General features: G+C 39.1%; 1 protein-coding gene across 1 annotated transcript in view; it reads left to right on the forward strand.

The window, feature by feature from the left end:
• Positions 1–20,779, forward strand: part of MTMR7 (myotubularin related protein 7) — a 51,278-nt gene that overhangs the window by 29,018 nt on the left and 1,481 nt on the right. Inside the window, exons 6-13 of the mRNA XM_049835622.1 lie at positions 1,124–1,258; positions 6,851–6,983; positions 12,370–12,479; positions 14,462–14,587; positions 15,409–15,458; positions 17,168–17,368; positions 18,565–18,705; positions 20,600–20,726. Coding sequence (XP_049691579.1) covers positions 1,124–1,258; positions 6,851–6,983; positions 12,370–12,479; positions 14,462–14,587; positions 15,409–15,458; positions 17,168–17,368; positions 18,565–18,705; positions 20,600–20,726 — 1,023 coding nt within the window. The remainder of the gene's footprint in view (positions 1–1,123; positions 1,259–6,850; positions 6,984–12,369; positions 12,480–14,461; positions 14,588–15,408; positions 15,459–17,167; positions 17,369–18,564; positions 18,706–20,599; positions 20,727–20,779) is intronic.

The following is a 20,779-nucleotide window of genomic DNA, read 5'->3' on the forward strand; positions in this document are numbered from 1 at the left end:
AAATGTCTTCCTTCTATTAAAATGGCAGGTTGTGGACATACTCATATGAACCTTTTGTTGTGCAAAGGAGGTACAAGCATATACTAAAGTCACTGGAGTGTGTGCTGATTAGCAGGCAGGAGTCTAGATAACTAATAATCTGTTTTCAAATACAATTAATAAAGTATGAACAGGCTCTCCCACAATTCAGGGTTTCTGTATTAAAGATCCATGTTTCACTGACTAACTACTGATAGTTTGAAGGCTTGGCTGAAAAAGAGCATGCCTTTTCTCACAGTAATAAATAATCTGTAGGGCAGTCTGCATGGGTCATGACCTTCAGCAGGCAGATTCTCTTCATGCATGTGTTCAGCGCTTAGAAAGTACATGTATTATTAGCCCCTTGCCCTCTACAAATGTAGTTGCCCTCTGCCTAGCAGAAATAAAAACTTCCTTGCTCACCCATTTCACATTCTGTTCCCTCTTTCCCAGTTTCATCTGGAGGTCTGATCCTGATGGGTCTATGGAGAAACTCTCTTGCCTTCTTCAATAGCACTGATTAATAAATGTACTCCAGGAGTCAGTCTGCCTGACCCACTTCCCATGCAGTAAGGTCTTTCTCCAGAGAGAGTGCTAAAAATACACCACCATCAGTGATCTAGCTGCATGTTACACATTTTTGTTTCCTGGTCTCATGGTGTCAGGCTGTTTAGCAAAGCATGCATTGGTGTAAGTTGGGTGTAATCAGTATCATAACTGGTAAGTGTCAGTGACAGTGCAAAAGGACCCATTCTTTATATTATATCAGTGTCTTGTGATTGCAATGCTGTACTCATCACATCCTCTAGAGACCACCTTTAAGGACTTATTCCACATTAGGGAAATACTATATTTAACATAGCTCTAAAACTTGGATTCAAGACTAGACTTGGACCAATGGGGTTGTAGTGTTTTTAATATTTCCTTGCCTTTTTAAAAATAAGGTATTTATAAACATGCAATTCATTTTACCATTCTGCCCTTCCCACATAACTGTACACCTATGCAAACACCTAATGAGCTGGTTTTGTAAATGCTTCTGGATGCTAAATAATTTCTGCTTAATAGCTATGTTGATTTTTTATATTTGTCTGTTTTTCTGCAGGCCTCCATATGTAGAAGCAGCCAGCCTTTATCTGGCTTTAGTGCTCGATGCCTTGAGGATGAACAGATGCTCCAGGCCATTAGAAAAGCAAATCCAGGAAGTGATTTCATATATGTTGTTGACACTCGGCCCAAAGTAAGTACATTAAATTTCTTGCATATAGCAAGACCGAATCTGGTCTGAATAGTTTTCAGAAGATGCACAGCCTAAGTGACTGCTCTTAGTTGCACCTGTGTAACTCCACAGGTAAATCAGGATTTATGAGGGGAGTCTTAACTAAGAACCTTGGCCACATTTTATCTGTTAGAGAATATTTTGTTTACACAGAGCTCTTCTCTTTTTTGTTCTTAAAAAATGTTAAGATACAAGAAGTAAATAACTTGTAATAGTAACTATTTCCACACACAGAGGAGCTATCAGTAACTATATTGCTGAAGAGCCTAGTGAAAAATAATTGCATTATAAAACTCTATTTACGGTTGTTTGCAATGCTGCAAACCTCTGCCTGCTTTTACTAAAATTTTCTATGAAAGATATCTCCTGCAAGTTGGAAAATTTCAATGACCTCTGCATAAGGGTAAGGAAGGACCACTGTCACGCAATCCCAGGCAGCAACTAAGCACCACACAGCCGCTCACTCACTCCCCAACACCCAGTGGGATGGGGGAGAGAATCAGAGGAAAACTCATGGGTTGAGATAAGAACAGAACAGAAAGGAAGAAAATAATAATGATAACAATAATAAAATGGCAATAATAATAAAAGGATTGGAATATACAAAACAAGTGATGCACAATGCAATTGCTCACCACTCACTGACCGATGCCCAGTTAGTACCTGAGCAGTGATCTCCCCCAGGCCAACTCCCCCCAGCTTATATACTGGGCATGACGTCCCATGGTATGGAATACCCCGTTGGCCAGTTTGGGTCAGCTGCCCTGGCTGTGTCCCCTCCCAACTTCTTGTGCCCCTCCAGCCTTCTTGCTGGCTGGGCATGAGAAGCTGAAAAATCCGTGACTTAGTCTAAACGCTACTTAGAAACAACTGAAAACACCAGTTTACATTATCAACAGTATTCTGGTACTAAATCCAACACGCAACACTGTACCAGCTACTAGAAAGAAAAGTAACTCTATCCCAGCCGAAACCAGGACAACTATTTACTGACCTTACAAGAATTGAGGAGACCTTCTTTCAATATCTCCAGCACTTTTGTGTTTTTGAGAGACAATCTGAAATATGGTAAATAGTGATCTCAGGTGCCATATCTCTGTAATTGACCAAAATCTTTGGCCAAGATAAAAGCTTTAGGAAAAATTGCACTATGCAGAAACACAGAAACTCAGTAATGATCTAGAAGATGTTGGAAGCTAAAAAACCCTTGTGTCCAAACTGGCGTGCTAGGCAAACAGCTCAAGGTGATGAGGAAGATAAGTTTCAGTGCCTGGAGGTGGAAGCAGGGACATGTTCTTTCTTATGCCATCAGTAGCTTCCCTGTTGAAGTTACCAAAGCATCTGAAACAAAGAAACCAAAGGGGCAAATCTCCATAAAATCCCTAGTAGATACAGGATGAGCTATAGCGCATGAAGAGGAAAAACGAGAGCAAAGGCTTGAGGGAAAGGAACAAGGAAGCTTTTTTCAGTAACCTGAGATCAGGAGACAGACCCTGAAAGGACAAGGTGGGTAAAGCTAAGAAGCATGAGGAGTGGAGCGAAGAAGGGCAACCCTGGCAGAGCTGGAGCAGAAACAAGGCACCTATCTGGCTGATGACTGACTGAAGACCTGGAGGCTGGTGGGAAAGTGCTGAGCACTCACGGCTGTAATGGGAGGCAGTCGCCAGAAAATCAGGGCCTTGGCATGTCTCATTGCACTTTGTAATTCGGTGACTACTTTGACCTTCAGTTCCCTTTCTTTTATTGGGAAGACAAGGATGGTACCACGTTACTTGTGGTCCTGAAGCAAGTGAATCGTGATGAGGGCTAGGAGAGGATTGGTACCACTGTGTTCAGAACAAGCTTTAGACAGGAAGTACAGACCTAGCTACCTAAATAATGCTCTTTTAACAGTTTTCTATATGTAATAATAGTTACAGCATAATGTTTCCTGGCTGATGATATTGGTAGTCTTCCCTAACTAAGGAGGTTGCTCATTGATGGGATTTGTTACCAGCGACTTACTGACTTGGCTGTTAATAATGTTTTACAAGGTACTAACCGGAAGGTCCCATCCTGTAAATTTTCTGGTAAATGACTTTGGTGAGATACCTCCTGTGTGCAGTGAAAAAAAGCCTGTACTTTAAGTGGAGAGAGTGAAACTGGTGCTCTCAGCCACGAATGACGGTGTATTTCCAGGAGCGAGTTAGGAGACAAAGACTGTTCGTTTTCATTGAACTTCTCTGGAGAAAAAGGTTTTGATGTAAATGTGTTTGTATACACAGATTCCTACTTCTCTCTGCGCTGCAAGAATGGATTGATTTACTAAAGCTCCTGTGAACCCACGTGCCAAATACAGCCTAGTTACAGTTGTGTACCTCATAATGCATGTATAAATCTAGAGCATGTAGGAAGTGATAGGTATCAGTGCAAGCTGTTCCTGGCATTCCTCAGGAAACCTTTAACAAATGTAAAGTATTGAGTCTGGTGCAAGGTTTCCCGTTGCTCTAGGAAGCTAAGAAACTACCTGCTTCTTGTCTCATCAGAACCGGTTCCTTGCAAAGATTATGAATATTGATGGGCTCTTCAATTCAGCATTCCCAAGTGCTCTTCATATGCTGTCCCCTGCTGCGCTAGATAATCTTCAGAACAAAAGATCTGGCCGTGGAAGAAAGCTTTGATTCCGCTTCATTTAAATATACCAGGATGACCATATGCAGAGCTTCCCTTAGTTTACTGTCTTTCTTCATTTTCCCCTTCCTTTATGTGTTCACAGAAGCAGCTAATATAAACTTACTGTTTATGAGTAAAATAAATTAGTTCTATAATTCTTTATAACAAGACAGGACTCCATTATCCTCCACATTAAAGAAGATGCCAGGAAATCTGGCAAGTGAGGTCTGTTCCCATTGGAGATTGTATCCTCATATTCACTGAGATTAAATGAGGACAGGCACAATTTAGAGAGCTTTACAACGACCAGTTTAAGAGCAACAGATGGAATTTTGGTAGGTGATGTGGAAAACTTGTTAGTAAATATTGTGGCAGCTGCAAAGTTTGGCAGCTGACAATATTTAAAATAAATGACTGTCAGAAAGCCTTGCAAATTTAACCTTATATTTGTTTACTTTTAAAGCGGGCTATTTCAGACTGTCTTTTAAGAAAGGATTTCTGTGATAAAATTGCTCTGCTGCAGAGACAGTTAATAGCATTTATTGTACTGAGGATTAGGTCAGTTAGGGGCTAGATTTTCATTTAGGGTTTCAGGGGTTTGTGGTGGCTTAGACTCATGCATGCAGAATTTTCTTCCTGAACCTATATGCTGTTGCAAAGAGAGACTGCTTCATTTTGTTTATACTAGAACACTCATGTCTACTTCAAAAGAGAAAGATTAGGATTCAACAGATAATTTATATCTTTCTAGCAAGTCACACTGAGGATTCTGTCCTTAAAGGACATGCTGTTCACAGGCTGTAATTCTTTTTTTATTGTTCATTGATAGTCAAAACATCAGCAGACTGCTGGTTGATAGACCAGAATTTTTTTCACTTGCACTTTTTCCTAAATTGCATAATACAAGTTAAAAGAAGTTTTACACAAGACTTGAGTAAATGAAAAATGCTGGGTTTTTGCCTAGGTTCCTATCTTAGAGTATGGTTCCTTCTGCTGTGTCATGAAATTCATGCAATGTTTCAATTCCTAATGGTGGTCCACAAATGTAACTACATATTCCTATTGCCAAGTTCTGCTTGTGGGAATGGATGTACTAGAAAGTGTGAAGATGGGAAAAAATCCCCTATCTTCACATATTAAATTGGATAGAATAAAAGAATTGAAAAGTGGTGTCACCTGTTTTCTTATGCATCTAAAATGAAATTATAATGACATAAAAAGCTTTTAGTCTTTAGCTGTTTCCTTTGAAAGTTAAGAGGTTAGGTTTGGTCCATGGAAACCTATTTTGACATGTGAAGTAAAAAAGCTAGACTTGTTCATCTTAGTTGGAGGTAAGTTGGCAGCAAACAATCAATCCTACTCAATTGCATGCGTACGGCTCCAAATGAAAATTGAATATCAGGAGTACTTGTGTCTGGGGTGGAAGAATCAGGAAGGGACACGTTCTTGTATACCCCATGATACCATTAGCTGAGTACTGAAGTATGTTACTGTGAGTTTCAGAAGCAACCACAGAAGCAGCAAATCAATAGTGCTGCCTGCGATATTGGGAAATGAAGTGGAAACGGAGTTATCTGCTTAGCCTCTTGTCCCCTAGGCAGTGCCTAAGAGAGACTTTGTTTTGATTTTTCATGAGCATCGGCTCTCACTGCAACGAAGATGAGTCAGTCGCTTTTTGTCCAACTGATGCCTCATAAGGTCTCTCTTGTTGGTGCTCTCCAGTCTGGATGTGCAATATCCATTGCTACTTAATTCTTAAATCTTTCCTGAGCAGAAGCTGTTAGTTGTGCTTGGAAGCATGAAGGTTCTGCCATGTGGGCCACTTTGTTACTCCTGGAGCCTTCAGATTTCTCGGGAAGTTCAAAGGCTCCCTAGCCTTACAGCATGCATTTCACAGAAGAGCAGGGACTTCATGCAAAAAGACAATTTCTTTCTATTGGACAATGAGATTTTGCTACAGGAAATAAAAAAAAAAAAAAAAAAGGTCGGGTAATAAAGTAAAAGTACTTAACTCATTTCTATCAGCTCTAGTTTTCAGTCCAGAGATCAAAATTTGGCATAAGGAGCTTGGCAGGTAGTTTTCTTTTTGCCCAAGAATCTCAAAAGGGGCGAAAATAAACATTTTAAACCCCCTTAATTTTACGCTTTGGAAGTGGAACTAAAGTAGCATTTAGTGACTTTCCCATGCCAGGAAGTAAGAGATTCAAAGACAAAACTACAGCTTCCAGTTGAATGTTGAGGGTTTTTTCTGCTGAAGCACAACAAAATATTTTATAGCGCTGCATTGCAGATGAAAATATTTGCGGTAATTTTGTCAATTCGAATCTTTTGTGGTCTTGCACAACTAGAGCTAAGATACTATAAATGCAGGAAAAACTCCAACCCTCTCTTCATTATTCCAAACTTCAAAGAAGTAAGGTGTATCAACTTTTGGATGATTTGAGCAGTAACACGCAATAACTTGGGCAAGATTACAGTATGCATAGGCTATGAAACAGCGGCGTGACAGATAAGACACTGCCACCTCCTGGGTATACTCTGCTAGTAAACATAACACTGATCGAAAATAAAATCAGAGTAGCCTTTTCAAAACAGGTTAAAACCTTTATGCTCTTGCAGAGGAACCCTGCATAAGCTGTGGGGGGTTTGTGTCTAACCTCACTAATGAAGTTTCACTCAAAGTCTGTGAAATAAGAGGTCAGAGCCTCAGCAACCCAGCACCCTGCAATAGGCTGTGAAGAGGTCCCCGATTCCCAACCCCTTGTGTTGACACCGTGATAAATGCTTCCTATTTGTGCCTGACTTAAATCATTCTGGTTTATTGCAGTAGACCACAAGCTTTGTTTTGAAAAGAATCTGTTTGCTACTGGTTTTCATCCAATTTTCCTTGGTTTTTTTCAGCTCAATGCAATGGCAAACAGAGCAGCCGGGAAGGGATATGAAAATGAAGACAACTACTCCAACATCAAGTTTCAATTCATAGGCATTGAGAACATCCACGTCATGAGAAATAGTCTGCAGAAAATGCTTGAAGGTAATATACTTCTTTATTGAAAACTAGAGGAAAGATTTGATCCTTCTGTCACACAAATCAGGTTAACTGCTCTGAAATCAGCAGCAGTGAAAACGGGTATGAAAAGAGAGCTTTGCCTGCTGCAGCTGGATGCAGCTGCCTGCCAGCTAATGGGCTTGTGCAATGGAGCATCATTGCAACTAGTGGCAATTTCTTAACTGTGCAAACACCTCGTTTCATGGGTGAAATCCAGATATCATTTACTTTAATGACAAAATTCATTTGACTTCAATACACCTTACTGCTATTACGTCTTCTTTTGCAGTTTACAGTTTGATGGTATAATGAAAAGAAATCATTTGTAGCTGACTTTGATGCTACTGGAAAATACAGGAAATTTTTTTTTTTAAGCTCAGAAAACTTATGGTTTGATTTTTGTATGTGGTCAGTAAGATACTCATGCATTTTAGACTGTGAATTTTAATAGAAACTTACTCATGCCCTCTATAGAGCATGTCACATCAGGTTTATTTATGAAACTCACAGTCAATGGGTATAACCATTCAGCACCTTCATAATCCCATGGAAATGAATAGTAATTGCTTTATAAATACTTATTAGTGTATAAATGAGCACACCTGTATTGCTGTTTAATATTTTGAATACATTACTGTTTAGGGTTCTTCTGGGAAAAGGGCAAGAATAAATAAGCCATCCTTGACCCTCAACGGCTTGTTGATTTTTAACAAGCAAATAGTAAATATTGCTCACTCCACTCCACAGAGTCTCAGTATTTACTTCATGTATATCATCAACACCTTCCGTCACCTCCTGGATCAGCTTGATCCAGCTATTCTTGACCTGATGCTCTGCCCATGCTCTTTGATTCTTCATCTGACTCTCATTATTTATGTCCAAATGTGAATTTTAGATCTAAGAAGTGCTTACATTTTCCATGACAGGAGACCTGTGCTCTGTTTTCAAATAAGAGCAGTTTATGAAAACCAGCAGTAAAGTGTGATGCAGGTTAAACAGTCACTCTCTTCATGACTTATTTTTACTTAATTCCTTGGTCTAAGGCTCTCAGGAAGGAAAATAGAAGGATATTTTGTTCACTACAAAGTCTTGTTTGGCTAGGAGAGAGGCTGGGTGAATAAACTTGTCCCTTTATTTGTTCAGCTTAAGACCATCAAAGTTAAAAAAGTAAACAACCAGCCTGGCTGCATGGGACAGTGCTGTGTATTATGAGCCAAAGGTTTGTGAGACAGGCCCACGGCCCAAACTGACATGTAACAAGGTAATTACTAATGCATTTAACACCTCAGGCTGCTTGGGTAGCATACCTTCCTAGCATCTATTTTTAAATAGGCCATATGCTCAAAACAACTCTTTTGTTCATAGGTTTTATATTTGCTATGTTGAAATCTCATATTTAGTGACTTGGCTGATAGGATAAGAAATTAGAGAAGTTAAATCTGTGATTTCAAGCACTTGAGACTTTCAAGTACTTTTTTTTTTTTTTTTAACCTTATGACTTTCAGTGGACAAGCAGGGATTTTCTCATGTAAGGTGCTGTATAGTTTTTATCTCTTTCCTTTTTTATCAGTGTCCCTTCATTTGTTTCTCTGGTGGCCTTTAAAAGGGTATTTATTACCTGACTTGCACATACAAAGAGAATCAGAACCAAAAAGTCTGTCAAAGACGATGATAACATACATTTAATATGGCTTTAAATTTTTATCAAGGAGTACTTAAACATGCCTAGGTGAATCTTTAAGGTAAAACATTGCACTACACTACAAACGTTACAAAATATATCTGCTGCTCATGATCTGCTGTGAGATGTTATAAGGTACATAATAACCTGTGAAAAGAAGAATGAGGCTGATGAAAACTGATTTTGGTTTAATGTGTGCTGTGTTGCTGCTTGGAAGTGTACCGTACCATATGGAAAAGAGTACATCAATACATAATGGGCCTGATGTGTTGCAGGAATGCAAGGGCAATTTTATTCAACTTACTGGAATTAAGCAGAAGTGAAGGTTGGAGGATCTTTTTCACATAAGAGACTGCAGATTATTTTCAATATACAGTTTTAAATAACTTCCAATGCTGACAAAATTTGAATAAAAATTGATTATTCAGTTTACCACTGGAAAATGCACTTACATTAGGAACATGTTCATTTCAATGATGTTTCTTTAGGAAAAAGCTGAAGAAACGAATTTATACTTATAATAATGTCAGTAATTTATTTGAGTAGGTAAAAAAAATTGGCTTCAACTTTATGATTTTACTGACTTTAATTCTAGCAACTTCATTTATCTTAACTTTAACATGTATTTACTCTTGTACAATGTCCATTTTTGGCAAAATGTATCAGCACTCTAAGATAATTATATTTGTAGGTTAATGAGAATTTTTTCAGAATATGCAAAAAAACTTGAGATTTGACAGTCCTCTGGAAGTAAAAAGCATTTCAACATGCTGGAGTTTCCTTCCAGGAAAAAAAAAAAAGTTTTACTTTTGTCTCTGCTGCCTCATATTGCTTTAGTATAGCATTGATTTTTTTTTTTTCATTTAAAGAGAGGTGTATGTGAAAGATCCCTGTGATAATTTTGCACCTGCGCACAACCTCCTTGAGATAATTTCTAATATTAGAGGGAAACGTTGCACAAGGACTTTTCTCGGTAAAGATTCAAGGGCTGACTGAGGCTGCTGTTTGGCGTTTGTGGTGGGGTAAGCTTTGCCGTACATCCAGGGGCCAACCAAGACTTGACCCCCATTTGTTGTGCGTTGAGACGATGACCCCACACGCTCCCTGTCTGTATTTAAACAGCAGATAGGAGCTTCTCCTCCCCTCATACCAGGAGTGGTAGTTGCTGATGTAAGAGCAGCCATCTGATCCTTGGACTTCGGTAACAGATCAGCCAGCAAGAGAGCCTGAGGGTTTGGCCCACCGCATTTACTCCTTCCTCTACCCGTGGCCATCCTGCCAGAAATGGGGGAACTGGTCCAGCAACCCCCCGTGGTAGTTTCGCTGGTGGAAGAGGCAGTTTCCACCCTGTGTACTGTTTCTTCCTCCTCTTCCCTGGAAGGGAGCACCACTGGACTGCTACGAGCTCTGCCCAGGGGCTCTTGATTTTCCTGTGCTCCCCCAGCGAGTGCAGCAGATCTTATTTCTCCATGATTTTGGTACCGGTTCTGCTGAGACGGAAACGCCTTTGCCCCTTAGGATGGGCTTCATAATAGAATTCATAATTAAACTCAGCATTAAGGTCCAGATCAGCAGCCAAAATCACGTGAAATATACGGTGTATGCCTTTAGGACAGCCTGAACTTTGCTCAGTGAAGTGGCCGGTAAATATTGACTCTGATTTGGTAGTGGGAAAGAGAAAAGCACTATTTCAGCCTTACCTTGGGCTTTTGTAAACAGAGACAGCAGCTTCAGCCAGAATTCAGCTACTAATTGGTCATGCTTCCATCTGCACAGGAGCATTAATCATGTGAAAAGCTGTTTGCTTTCAGTGCTGCTATCTATGCATTTTTATAAATATCCTTCAAAAATGACTTTTAAAATAACCATCTGGAAGAGGCCCTACGTACAAAGATTGCACGACTTTGTATGGACACATTAGGCTATCTTGCCTCTGAATTAAATGGAGTTAAGAGAGTCAGACGCATTCAGATGTGATATAAACCCTGACTTCGGTTTGTAAAATTAAATTCCAATTACACTGAAGGAAACTAAAGTTTTGCCACTGGTCATAATCATCTAAGTCTTTTAGAAGATTTCCAGAGGACAAGAGACCTACGAAGACATTGTAGATTCACAGATCATACATTAATTCAGTAAAAACCATGGCATTTTTCACTGTATTCCTTAAATGAATTTCACTGGTTAATATCTTTTTCATTAAAAGATAGTATAATTCCACATGGATAAAAATAAATGTGTAGTCTATTTATGGGGTGAATTTTAGAATCTCACTGTTGAAAATAGATTGTGCCAAGTATTGTTGAGTATTTGTTTGCTGTTGGATTGAGGTATCTGAATTAGATTCTGATTGCCTTTTTTTTTCTTCTGATGTCACAAACTCTGTAATATTAAAAAATAAACACTTGGATACAGCAGGATAGAAACTGGGATGTTGTAGAAACTGGGAGGTATTTTTTTTTCTTTAAACATGGCATAAAGCTTGGAAAGTTTTCAGGAAAATATTTCACTTGATGAATGTCACGGTTTAACCCCAGCCAGCAACTAAGCACCACGCAGCTGCTTGCTCACTTCCCCCCCAACACCCAGTGGGATGGGGGAGAGAATCAGGGAAAAAAAGTAGAACTCGTGGGTTGAGATAAGAACAGTTTAATAGGACAGAATGGAAGAAAATAATAATAAGAATAACAATAATAAAATGATAATATGCACAATGCAGTTGCTCACCACTCACTGACCGATGCCCAGTCAGTTCCTGAGCAGTGATCTCCCCCAGGCCAACTCCTCCCAGTTTATATACTGGGCATGATGTCCCATGGTGTGGAATACCCCGTTGGCCAGTTTGGGTCAGCTGCCCTGGCCGTGTCCCCTCCCAACTTCTTGTGCCCCTCCAGCCTTCTTGCTGGCTGGGCATGAGAAGCTGAAAAATCCGTGACTTAGTCTAAACACTGCTTAGAAACAACTGAAAACATCAGTTTACATTATCAACACTATTCTGGTACTAAATCCAACACGCAACGCTGTACCAGCTACTAGGAAGAAAAGTAACTCTATCCCAGCCAAAACCAGGACAATGAGTTATGGCTTTTCCTTGCCATCAGAATACTTTCTGGCTACAAGTGAAGTTTTAATAAGGTTTCATTCAGGGACTGAGAACTGTTGAGTGAATCACTTTAACTCAAACACCATCACCTGTGGCGATTTTGAAGGCTGGGTTTGGTGGGCCTGCTCTTACAGAGCTTCCTCAGCAAATGTGGCTGGGAATAGGAGGCTGTGGCACCATTTACATGGCTGGCTACCTGTCCAACAGCAGAAATCATATGCTTTGTGTTTCCAAGCCCTCGTTATTAAATACACGATCCCCTCTCAGGGGTTTGAAAACTTCCAACACAATCTTGGAAAATCTGTGCTGCACAGAAGGATGTATTCAGTAAACTGTTTGCAACAGGCTTTGTAACAGCTTCTCCTTTTAACTTCTGTCAACATACTGGATGAAATTTGAGCTTGTCCCATTTCTTAAATATATCCTTTATTTCAATGGTAAAGTTTGACTGTGAAGTAGCCATTCTTTTCAAGAGGTGAATGTTTTTACACGGGCGATATCTGAAGAGACCACTCTTAGGTTGAAGAGTCAGTGAAAGCTTAAGGGACTATAATTACTGTACATTTAAGATGTACCTTATTTTGCAGTTTGTGAGCTGAAATCGCCTTCGATGAGTGACTTTCTGTGGGGCCTAGAAAATTCTGGCTGGCTGAAGCATATCAAAGCCATTATGGATGCTGGCATTTTTATTGCGAAGGTAAAGTGTGTAAAATGAGAACAAAACTTGGACTAACCAGATACAGAAAGTGAGGACCAAAGTCTCTGCTTGTGGGTAACTTCTGTTATCTTCAGTGATGTTGTATCTGAAAAAAAATACATCTTGCAATGCTTCATATATGAGGAGAGGCAATTCTTAGGCGCTGTCGTGTGGACGTTTTGCTAATATGGTAAAAAAAAGTTTGTGTTCTTTTCACTGCAGAATTCAAATGTACTAAAGCCTCTACTAGCCTGTATCTTGTTATGCCAGGTATTTGAATGTCCTTAACTTTACTCCCCAGCAGTGATTGTCACTGTTTGTCTCCCTATTTCCCCTGCCTCCGCCACTAGTTTATAAACATTTTCTTTGTTGAAGGTTTCTGCTTGAGGACTACTTCTTCGCATGGTGGTTGTAATATAGAAGTATTAGCTATTGTGTTATCCCCTCTGAGTTGTTTAGCGACCAACTAAATTCATCTCCTAAACCAACTCCTGTGTATTACTGTAGCCAAACTCTAGCAGCTTGTACTCTTACATCTTGAGAACTGTTTCAGAAAACAGTTGTTGGCTTTGTTAAGAAATTATTTCTCCTAATCCCACCCAAAGTAGCACAGATATTTGTCACCTACCAACAGTAGTTTTATTACTTCCTTCCTTGTGCTCAGCCTTTTACTGTTTCAATCTTTATTTTTGAGATTACTATTACCATTTCTTATAGGCCATTTTATTCGCATGACCTGCTACATATGACTATATGAATAAAACCCCATGGGTTTCCCTCCTCAGTAACTGCTTGTTTCTCTTGCTTTGCTTCTTCCTGCTCAGTGGGCAACTGTAGTTTCTTACCTGAACAGCAGCTGCAGGATAAATGCATATGTTCTTTCTCCCAGCCCTACTAGCTTTCATTAGCTTATAGAAATCTGGTCATTTACATTAGCTCTTGCCAACTTTTCCCCAGTGGCTAGTCTTAAAATACTGTCCAGAAAAAGTTATTCTTTGTTCATGTGCTTGCTAGCCTCATGCCTCCTCAGACATGCATTTTGACCCATTCTTAATTTGTACAGTTCCCAGTTCTTGGTTGTTGGTCTCCTGCCCACAGGGGTTCTATTTTGGTAGAATTTACTTGTCTCTTGAGATAAACTTAGATAATTTATTATTATTCCTTGTTCCTTATTAAGCCCAAACTTAACTTAAATGTTTGTTTTTCTAAGCAGTATCTTTCCTAACCTATTTTATTTCTCTATCTTCTAAATTTAGTTCTCTTTAGAAATGACAAAGGCCAAACAGCTTAGAATTTAAAAAAATCAAAACCCTCAGGTTATGAAAATAATGCAACATCAGACTTCGGAGAACTTAGTATGATCTCTTCCTATGTGTTTATGTATAAAATGGGATCCTCTTTCCCTAGTTATTTACATTAAAGATACTGATACAATTGTGCTTATCAGATCTGGAAGTTTACTACTACCACAGGCTTCCCCACAAACCTTTAGAAGTATGACATCAGTGTGCAGGCCAGCGTGCTGTAATAATATCCACGCTAGTGCTGGCATCAGAAGCAGACCTTGCCATTATTGACATTACCATCAAGATGAGAAATTAAGAGCCATATTGCTAGCATAGCTGTTCTGTTGCTGATACGTGAGTTAGAGCATTAACTGCATCTGAATCTGCTTTAGGTAGTTGTCCACTCTGACATTTTGATGTATTTTAATTGAAACAGATCCCACATCTTCCTGCAGTGGAACATCATAAACAGGGGATGCTGCAACCACCATATTGCATGGGATGGGATGAGATTAGGACTTTTCAAATGAGAGGAATGGCACTCAACATAATTCAAGAACTCTGGCAGAATAAAAAATTAACAAGGTTTCCCAGTTCTCAAATTAATACTCACTATATTGTGCTGTCTCACTGTTCCTCTCTTACCATTGCCTTTCTCCCTGCTTGTGAAATTTCTGACTTTTTCTGTATCCTTAGGCTGTGGCTGAGGAAGGTGTGAGTGTTCTTGTTCACTGCTCTGATGGCTGGGATAGGACAGCCCAGGTTTGCTCTGTAGCAAGCCTTCTATTGGATCCATATTACAGAACTATGAAGGGTTTCATGGTAAGCAGGTTCTCTTTCACAGAGTAAATGAAGTATTATGGCATCATTTAAGATTAATATCTTTGGTTTTAGTGGAAGATAAACTTTCCTTAAATATACCTTTTTCTTTCTTTCCCCCCCTTTTTTTTTTTTTTTTTTTTTTTTTTTTTTTTAAGTAGGAAGGAAGGTTTTTATCTGTCCAAGTTACAGTCTCTCAGTTTCTGTTTGAAATATTATCAAATGTGGGGATCAGTTGGGCACCCTTTTCTTTTTTTTTTCCCCCTAACCTTGAGCAAGAAACTTTCTCACAGCCCAAGTTGTTTTCGTGCAAGCAAAAATTTGTATTCATTTTCAGGGATCAGTGAAGTTTTGAGTGTCAGAAGTGTGTGCTCCCTAGACATTAGATTGCAATGAGCAGCTATGTTGGAAAATCTGTTCCTTTCCCAACCAAATCAGTACTGGTAAAGCATCCAGGAATGCTTCTCAAGTTACTGGTCACATGTTAAAAAAGATGTTTGAAACGTTTTTAGGTTCTGTTTTAGAAAATGATTAATCAAGCTAATTGAAATTGTGCTGAAATACCAGCATCCTATCTGTATCTATGAAGAGTGCTACTTTCTCCTGAGCTGGCAGCAGTGCTCATCGCTCATTATTTCTCTGCTTACTCTAAAATTTATCTGGGATTCTAATACTGCTTGCTTACATCATTCTTGCTTGTCACTGTTCTGATCATCCTAAGAATTAACTGGGATTCCAATACTGCTTATTCACACCACTTTTCTGCCTGCTTCCACATGTATCAGCTGTGCTCCACAACACTGAATGCAATATTCTCATTTTAGGTGTTAATTGAAAAAGACTGGGTTTCCTTTGGTCACAAATTTAACCACAGGTAAGGTGGTGCTAAGGTTTTTCTATATATATTTTTATGCAGTCAGTACCCGCTGCCATTCCAATTTTACTGCCTTGTTGCCTTCAAATCATATCAACAGAATACCCTCAGGAAACTGCCATACCCTTTTCTCTTACTATATTTAGCCACCTGGAAAAATCAAAGTGAAATATTTTCATATCAGTCTTTTCTGATATATGCACTCCAAGACTGCTATTGGGAACCCTGAGTGCGGGTCTTGCAGTTGCTACAAGCATTGAGAGGTCCATGTGAGAGAAAAACAGCATGTATGTGGCTTGCAAAATCCCTTTGGACTCCAGCAGACCTTTCACTAGTGCCAAGACTCCCCAGCTAAGTCCCTGTTCAGCAAAGCCTACATCTTCCAGGACAGTACTTAATCTTAGGCATGCCTGTGAGTTATCTATTACGTAAAATATACTCTTCCTATTACACTCTGTTCTAACGAAAACAGTAGGATTTGTTCAGAAACGTCAAGTAAAGTGAAGCAGAAAGTAATCTCTTTGGACAAGTTATTTTGTACCTCCACTATGTAAATGCTATAATGTAATGAAAATGTTTGAAGACTTTACATATTTAAACATGGATAAATACCCACAATTTCTTTCTTTCTTTCTTGTATTTCCTTTTAGTTTCTGTACAAATAAAAAATACAATTTTTATATTGGAGTTTAGTTACATTATATTGCTTAATTTGAATATAAATTTGTTCTAGTTTCAAATAAAACCAACAAAACTTTCAGGAAATCTGAGCAGCTCCACACCACCTGTGAAATTCCAGCAGGAATTACTACATTTAATATGATACTTCAGATGTCTACTATAATCAGTGGTGAAAGATACTATGAAATTTAATCACCACTGATAGCTTTGGTTTGCAGTACAATATTGCTATATTTTCTTTCATGCATAATAAAAGTAGAATTAGAAGTTTCAATTTTAGATATTTATGGAATTCCACTCTGTTGGTATATATATATGCACACATACATATATATGCACATCTATATACACACACACTACACAAGCAGAATAATTGATTGAAAATGCTTCTTCCTATCATGTAGATTTATAAAATATTTTTTACTTCAGTGTTTTGTATTTTCAGGCTCCTTTTCTTCATTGCAAGTGGTTCCAAGAGACATTTTTACAAACAGAAAGTTTCATTTTCACTTGAGTGTTACAGTAGCCTGTAAACACTTCCCACTTTCTAAAAAGTTCACCAAGAGAGGGCAGCTTTAAACTGTTTTCTGTCAAGGTTATTCTGTTCTGCTCAGTTTCCTGGTTTTGGGAATGGTCTGCCATTAAGCAACTGTCTAAGACAGATACGTTTTCATCATTGAGACATTGCAGTCATTCTTATGATGACTTATGTTACTGTGGTATAACTTTATATTAATAGCATCAAAACATGGCTCTGCAGCAGCCAACTGTTAGTAGCTGTAAGGCAACAAGACACCTGTAAGAGGTGAGGGCTTTTTTTGTATTTGATAAATTAAGTCTTCATTCTAGTCCATGAATCTTGCATGATTTTTGTAAGTTAAAAAAATATACTAGTAATTGAGATTTTAGAAATTAATGCCTATGATATAACTTGCACACTAAAAGTGAGGGGTTTGTTTTCATTAGTGTTAATTCAGTTTTCCTAGAGGATTTCAGGTTATAATTGACAGTATCTTGTCTTGTTTCAGGTATGGCAATTTAGATGGAGATCCAAAGGAGATATCCCCTGTTATTGACCAGTTCATCGAGTGTGTTTGGCAATTAATGGAACAGTTTCCTTGTGCCTTTGAATTCAACGAGAGATTCCTCATCCACATACAGCATCATATCTATTCTTGCCAGTTCGGGAATTTCCTGTGTAACAGCCCAAAGGAGCGACGAGAGCTGAAGTATGAACTTTAGTAGCCTATTTATGTGTGGGGTCTATGGGAGGTGGTGTGTTGAGGAGTCACGACATTTGCCAGCCTACATGTATGTGCTTTTGTAAGGCGCAAGGTGCTGCAGTGTAGTCTCTTGGCTGTCATCTTCTGGCAACACAGATCAACACCGAAAAAAGCTGATCCTCTGCAATGTGGCTCTCCCGGGAGTGTAATCCATGGTGTGCGTGACAGGGATTAGTGAAAACTGGCAAGAGCATTAGCCTTTCAGGCATGCAGCCCTACCCTTATTGCAGCATTAACAACACACAAGGCAAGCTGTCACTGTAGCTCTAATACAAGACGACATTAACTCTAGTTCTAAAGTTCTCAGTTTAAGAGTCACTGCTCTCCTGTGTTTTAACCTGGTTTGCATCTCATGTCAGGACACTTTAGTCCTCATCTCTCAGATAGATACTTTCTTATGAACAGCATTTTTGTCTGGTAGCCCTCCCCAAGATGGAGTCAGCAAACTACCCTTCTGCTGTCTGGCCCCAAAGCAATTATGAACTAATCTACCTGCCCTCAGGCCCAAACAGAGACAATAATGTCATTCCTGGTAGTGCTGACGTTCGTATCTGCTTCTTGGGGCCCTGGCTTCTCAGGTACATCATGACACCCAAGACTTTTCTCATGCATCCCAATCATGGCAGCAGTAGTAATGAGGAAGGTGGGAGCTACCACTTGCTGCTGCCATTTGGTCCCTTTCACTGCTCAAATGCAGAGCTGCCTCAGTGCCACAAGTCCATTTAAAATCGAAACCTTCACGGGTCATCATATCCCAAGACCTAACTGCGTGAGAAATTGCAGCTCAGTGGCACAGGAGTGCCTTTAAATGTGGAGATCCCTGTGGTGTAGAGATTGGTCTGAAAGCTTTTTATGGAAGTGATCCTCTCCATCTTGCAAAGGAACTTGTCTCTCCACCTTCCCTCTCCAGCTGCTCTTGCTTTATGGGAAATGGATTGGATTTTGCCTTTAGTGCCCAACAAAGGAATACAGGTCTCTGTTTTTTCCGTGTTTGTAACTTAGGTCTACTTCCGTTAAGGAAGTACTAAGCTGCTTGTAAACGAGTAGTACAGAGCACTAGAATGTTGCATCTAAGCTTTAGCTATACCTGAATTGTAGTAGAGACTTTAATATATTTGTATTTAATACATATTTTTTTTCAGAATCCAAGAACGAACATATTCATTGTGGGCTCACTTGTGGAAAAATCGTGTCGATTACCTGAATCCTTTGTACAGGTCAGACCACAGTCAAACCCAAGGGACCTTGCACCCACAGATGGCTCCATGCAACTTCTTGTACAAGTAGGTAGTATCACTTGCTACTGAGAATTATAGGATGTGTTAGAACAGAACAGAGTGCCTTTGTATTTAAGTATTTCTCATTCCATAAGGTAGCTTACAGAGAGTAAATTCCGTCTCAGATGCAATGTGTTCATTCCTTGTGTGCTCATGTCAGCCAACACCTCTGCACAACTCCACAACAGAGCATTAGTCTGAAAAGAAGCTTAAGATTAAAGCTATATTGATAGTTGTGTGTCCTAATTTCATGGTTACTCACTTCTTCCACTGAGAAATATCTCTTTCAGTTCTCTTCTCGTCTGTGGTTTCTAAATTTAAAGTTGCTTCAACTTCCTCCATTCCAAGACTTTGTGATGTTTATTTGGATCAATTGGTGTTGAAAATAAAATCGAACATTTCAAGAAATCATACGGTTTTCATTGCCAGAACAATTGTTTAGTAAAACAAAAAGCAGACCTTCTCCATGTTGTTTTTATACCTCAAAGTATACACAGTAAATTTTACTTGATTTTTTTTTTCAAAATGTAACAAAATAACATAATTTTAGAAATGTCACCATTGACATTCTAACTCAAGTAATTAATTGTGCCATTAATCTTAACAAACTTAAGGAGATCTTGAATAGAACTTCATGAAAACTGTGATTTAAGTAAAACTGATCAGTTTGTTTTCCAGTTGCAAGTAAAAGCATCTGTTAAAAAGTTAATAAATATCTTAAATGACAGAAATGGAATTATTCACATCTACTATTCCAGGTCGCATCCACTTTAAAACAATTTAAAAATAGTCATTAATCGTAGGATAGTGGGATTTATAAAACAAATACTGATACTGCAGATCCCCCATCAGATGAGTAATCCCGTTGATTTTAATGGAATTACTTGGGTGCGTAAAGATTTCCAAGCACGAACTATCAGACGATAAACTTCAGGGGGAATGTGACTTAAATAGTATACTATTGGGGTAGGAATAATAAACCATCAAGGAGCACACACGTGCTCCAAAAATATCTGTCAGCTACTTGGCTGGACAGCTGCAGCTGAGGGCAAGTCTCTCAGCTACTTAACCTGTCTGGTGAACTAGTTACATACTCACAGTCTGGCAGTGGCCATGTATTGCCAGGAGGACAGAAGACAGGAGGAGTGCTAGAGTAAGCCATGGACTTAACAGTTCGAGTCCTTTCCTCCTGAAAATGAAAAATCAACTCAGCTTTTTAACTAAAGGTTTGTCAAATAATTCCATAGACCAGGAAAAGAACTTGCCAACGTACATGCTTCATGCAATTTCCATAGGCCAGTTTAAATTTTAAGAGAGCAGGATGCCATACTGTTTTCTTTACTCCTGGTTTTTAACTCTTCTTTACAGGGTAAAAAGCCCCTGTTAACTAGCTGCATCTCACACCCTGGCCCCCCTATGCCCAGACAAAACCAAGCATACAGAATTTCAAAGTTGACTTCATGGGAAGTTAAAGAACAGCTGAAAACTAGGATTATGAAAAACTGTCTTTAACCTTGGCTGTTTTATAGGTACCATTGCTCTAAAGCCCATAGTGTAGAACAAGAAAATAATACAGCAAAAGTTTGCATTCAATGAACCACCCTCAGCCATGTGATCTAAGTCAAAGGTACATTCACCTGTCTTTCTACTGTGTATCAGAATTGGTTCAAGCTGTGTATGTCCACAGAGTTGCATTTTCAGGACAGAGCCAATGCAATTGAACCATAAATCTTACCAAATAGCCAATGAACTTATGTGTTTGCACTCTAATGATGAATAATCCATGGATGGATGATTTCGGACAACATGTGTCTGGGGAAAAAAAAAAAAGGTGTGTATTTAAATCTTCTGAGGCCACCTCACCAAATGAGAAAATTGCTGACCTTCCCATCAATTCCAGGTTCTGGAGTGGTATGTACAACCGCTTTGAAAAGGGGCTGCATCCTCGACAGTCAGTCACCGATTATCTGATGGCAGTGAAGGAAGAAACTCAGCAACTGGAAGAAGAGCTGGAGGTCTTAGGAGAGGTAATAAACACTTGATCTCAGTGCCCCAGACTTCACTGATGGTAAATGAAACC

The sequence above is a fragment of the Accipiter gentilis genome, chromosome 3 (genome assembly GCF_929443795.1).
Source record: "Accipiter gentilis chromosome 3, bAccGen1.1, whole genome shotgun sequence".
NCBI classification, from domain to species: Eukaryota; Metazoa; Chordata; class Aves; order Accipitriformes; family Accipitridae; genus Astur; species Astur gentilis.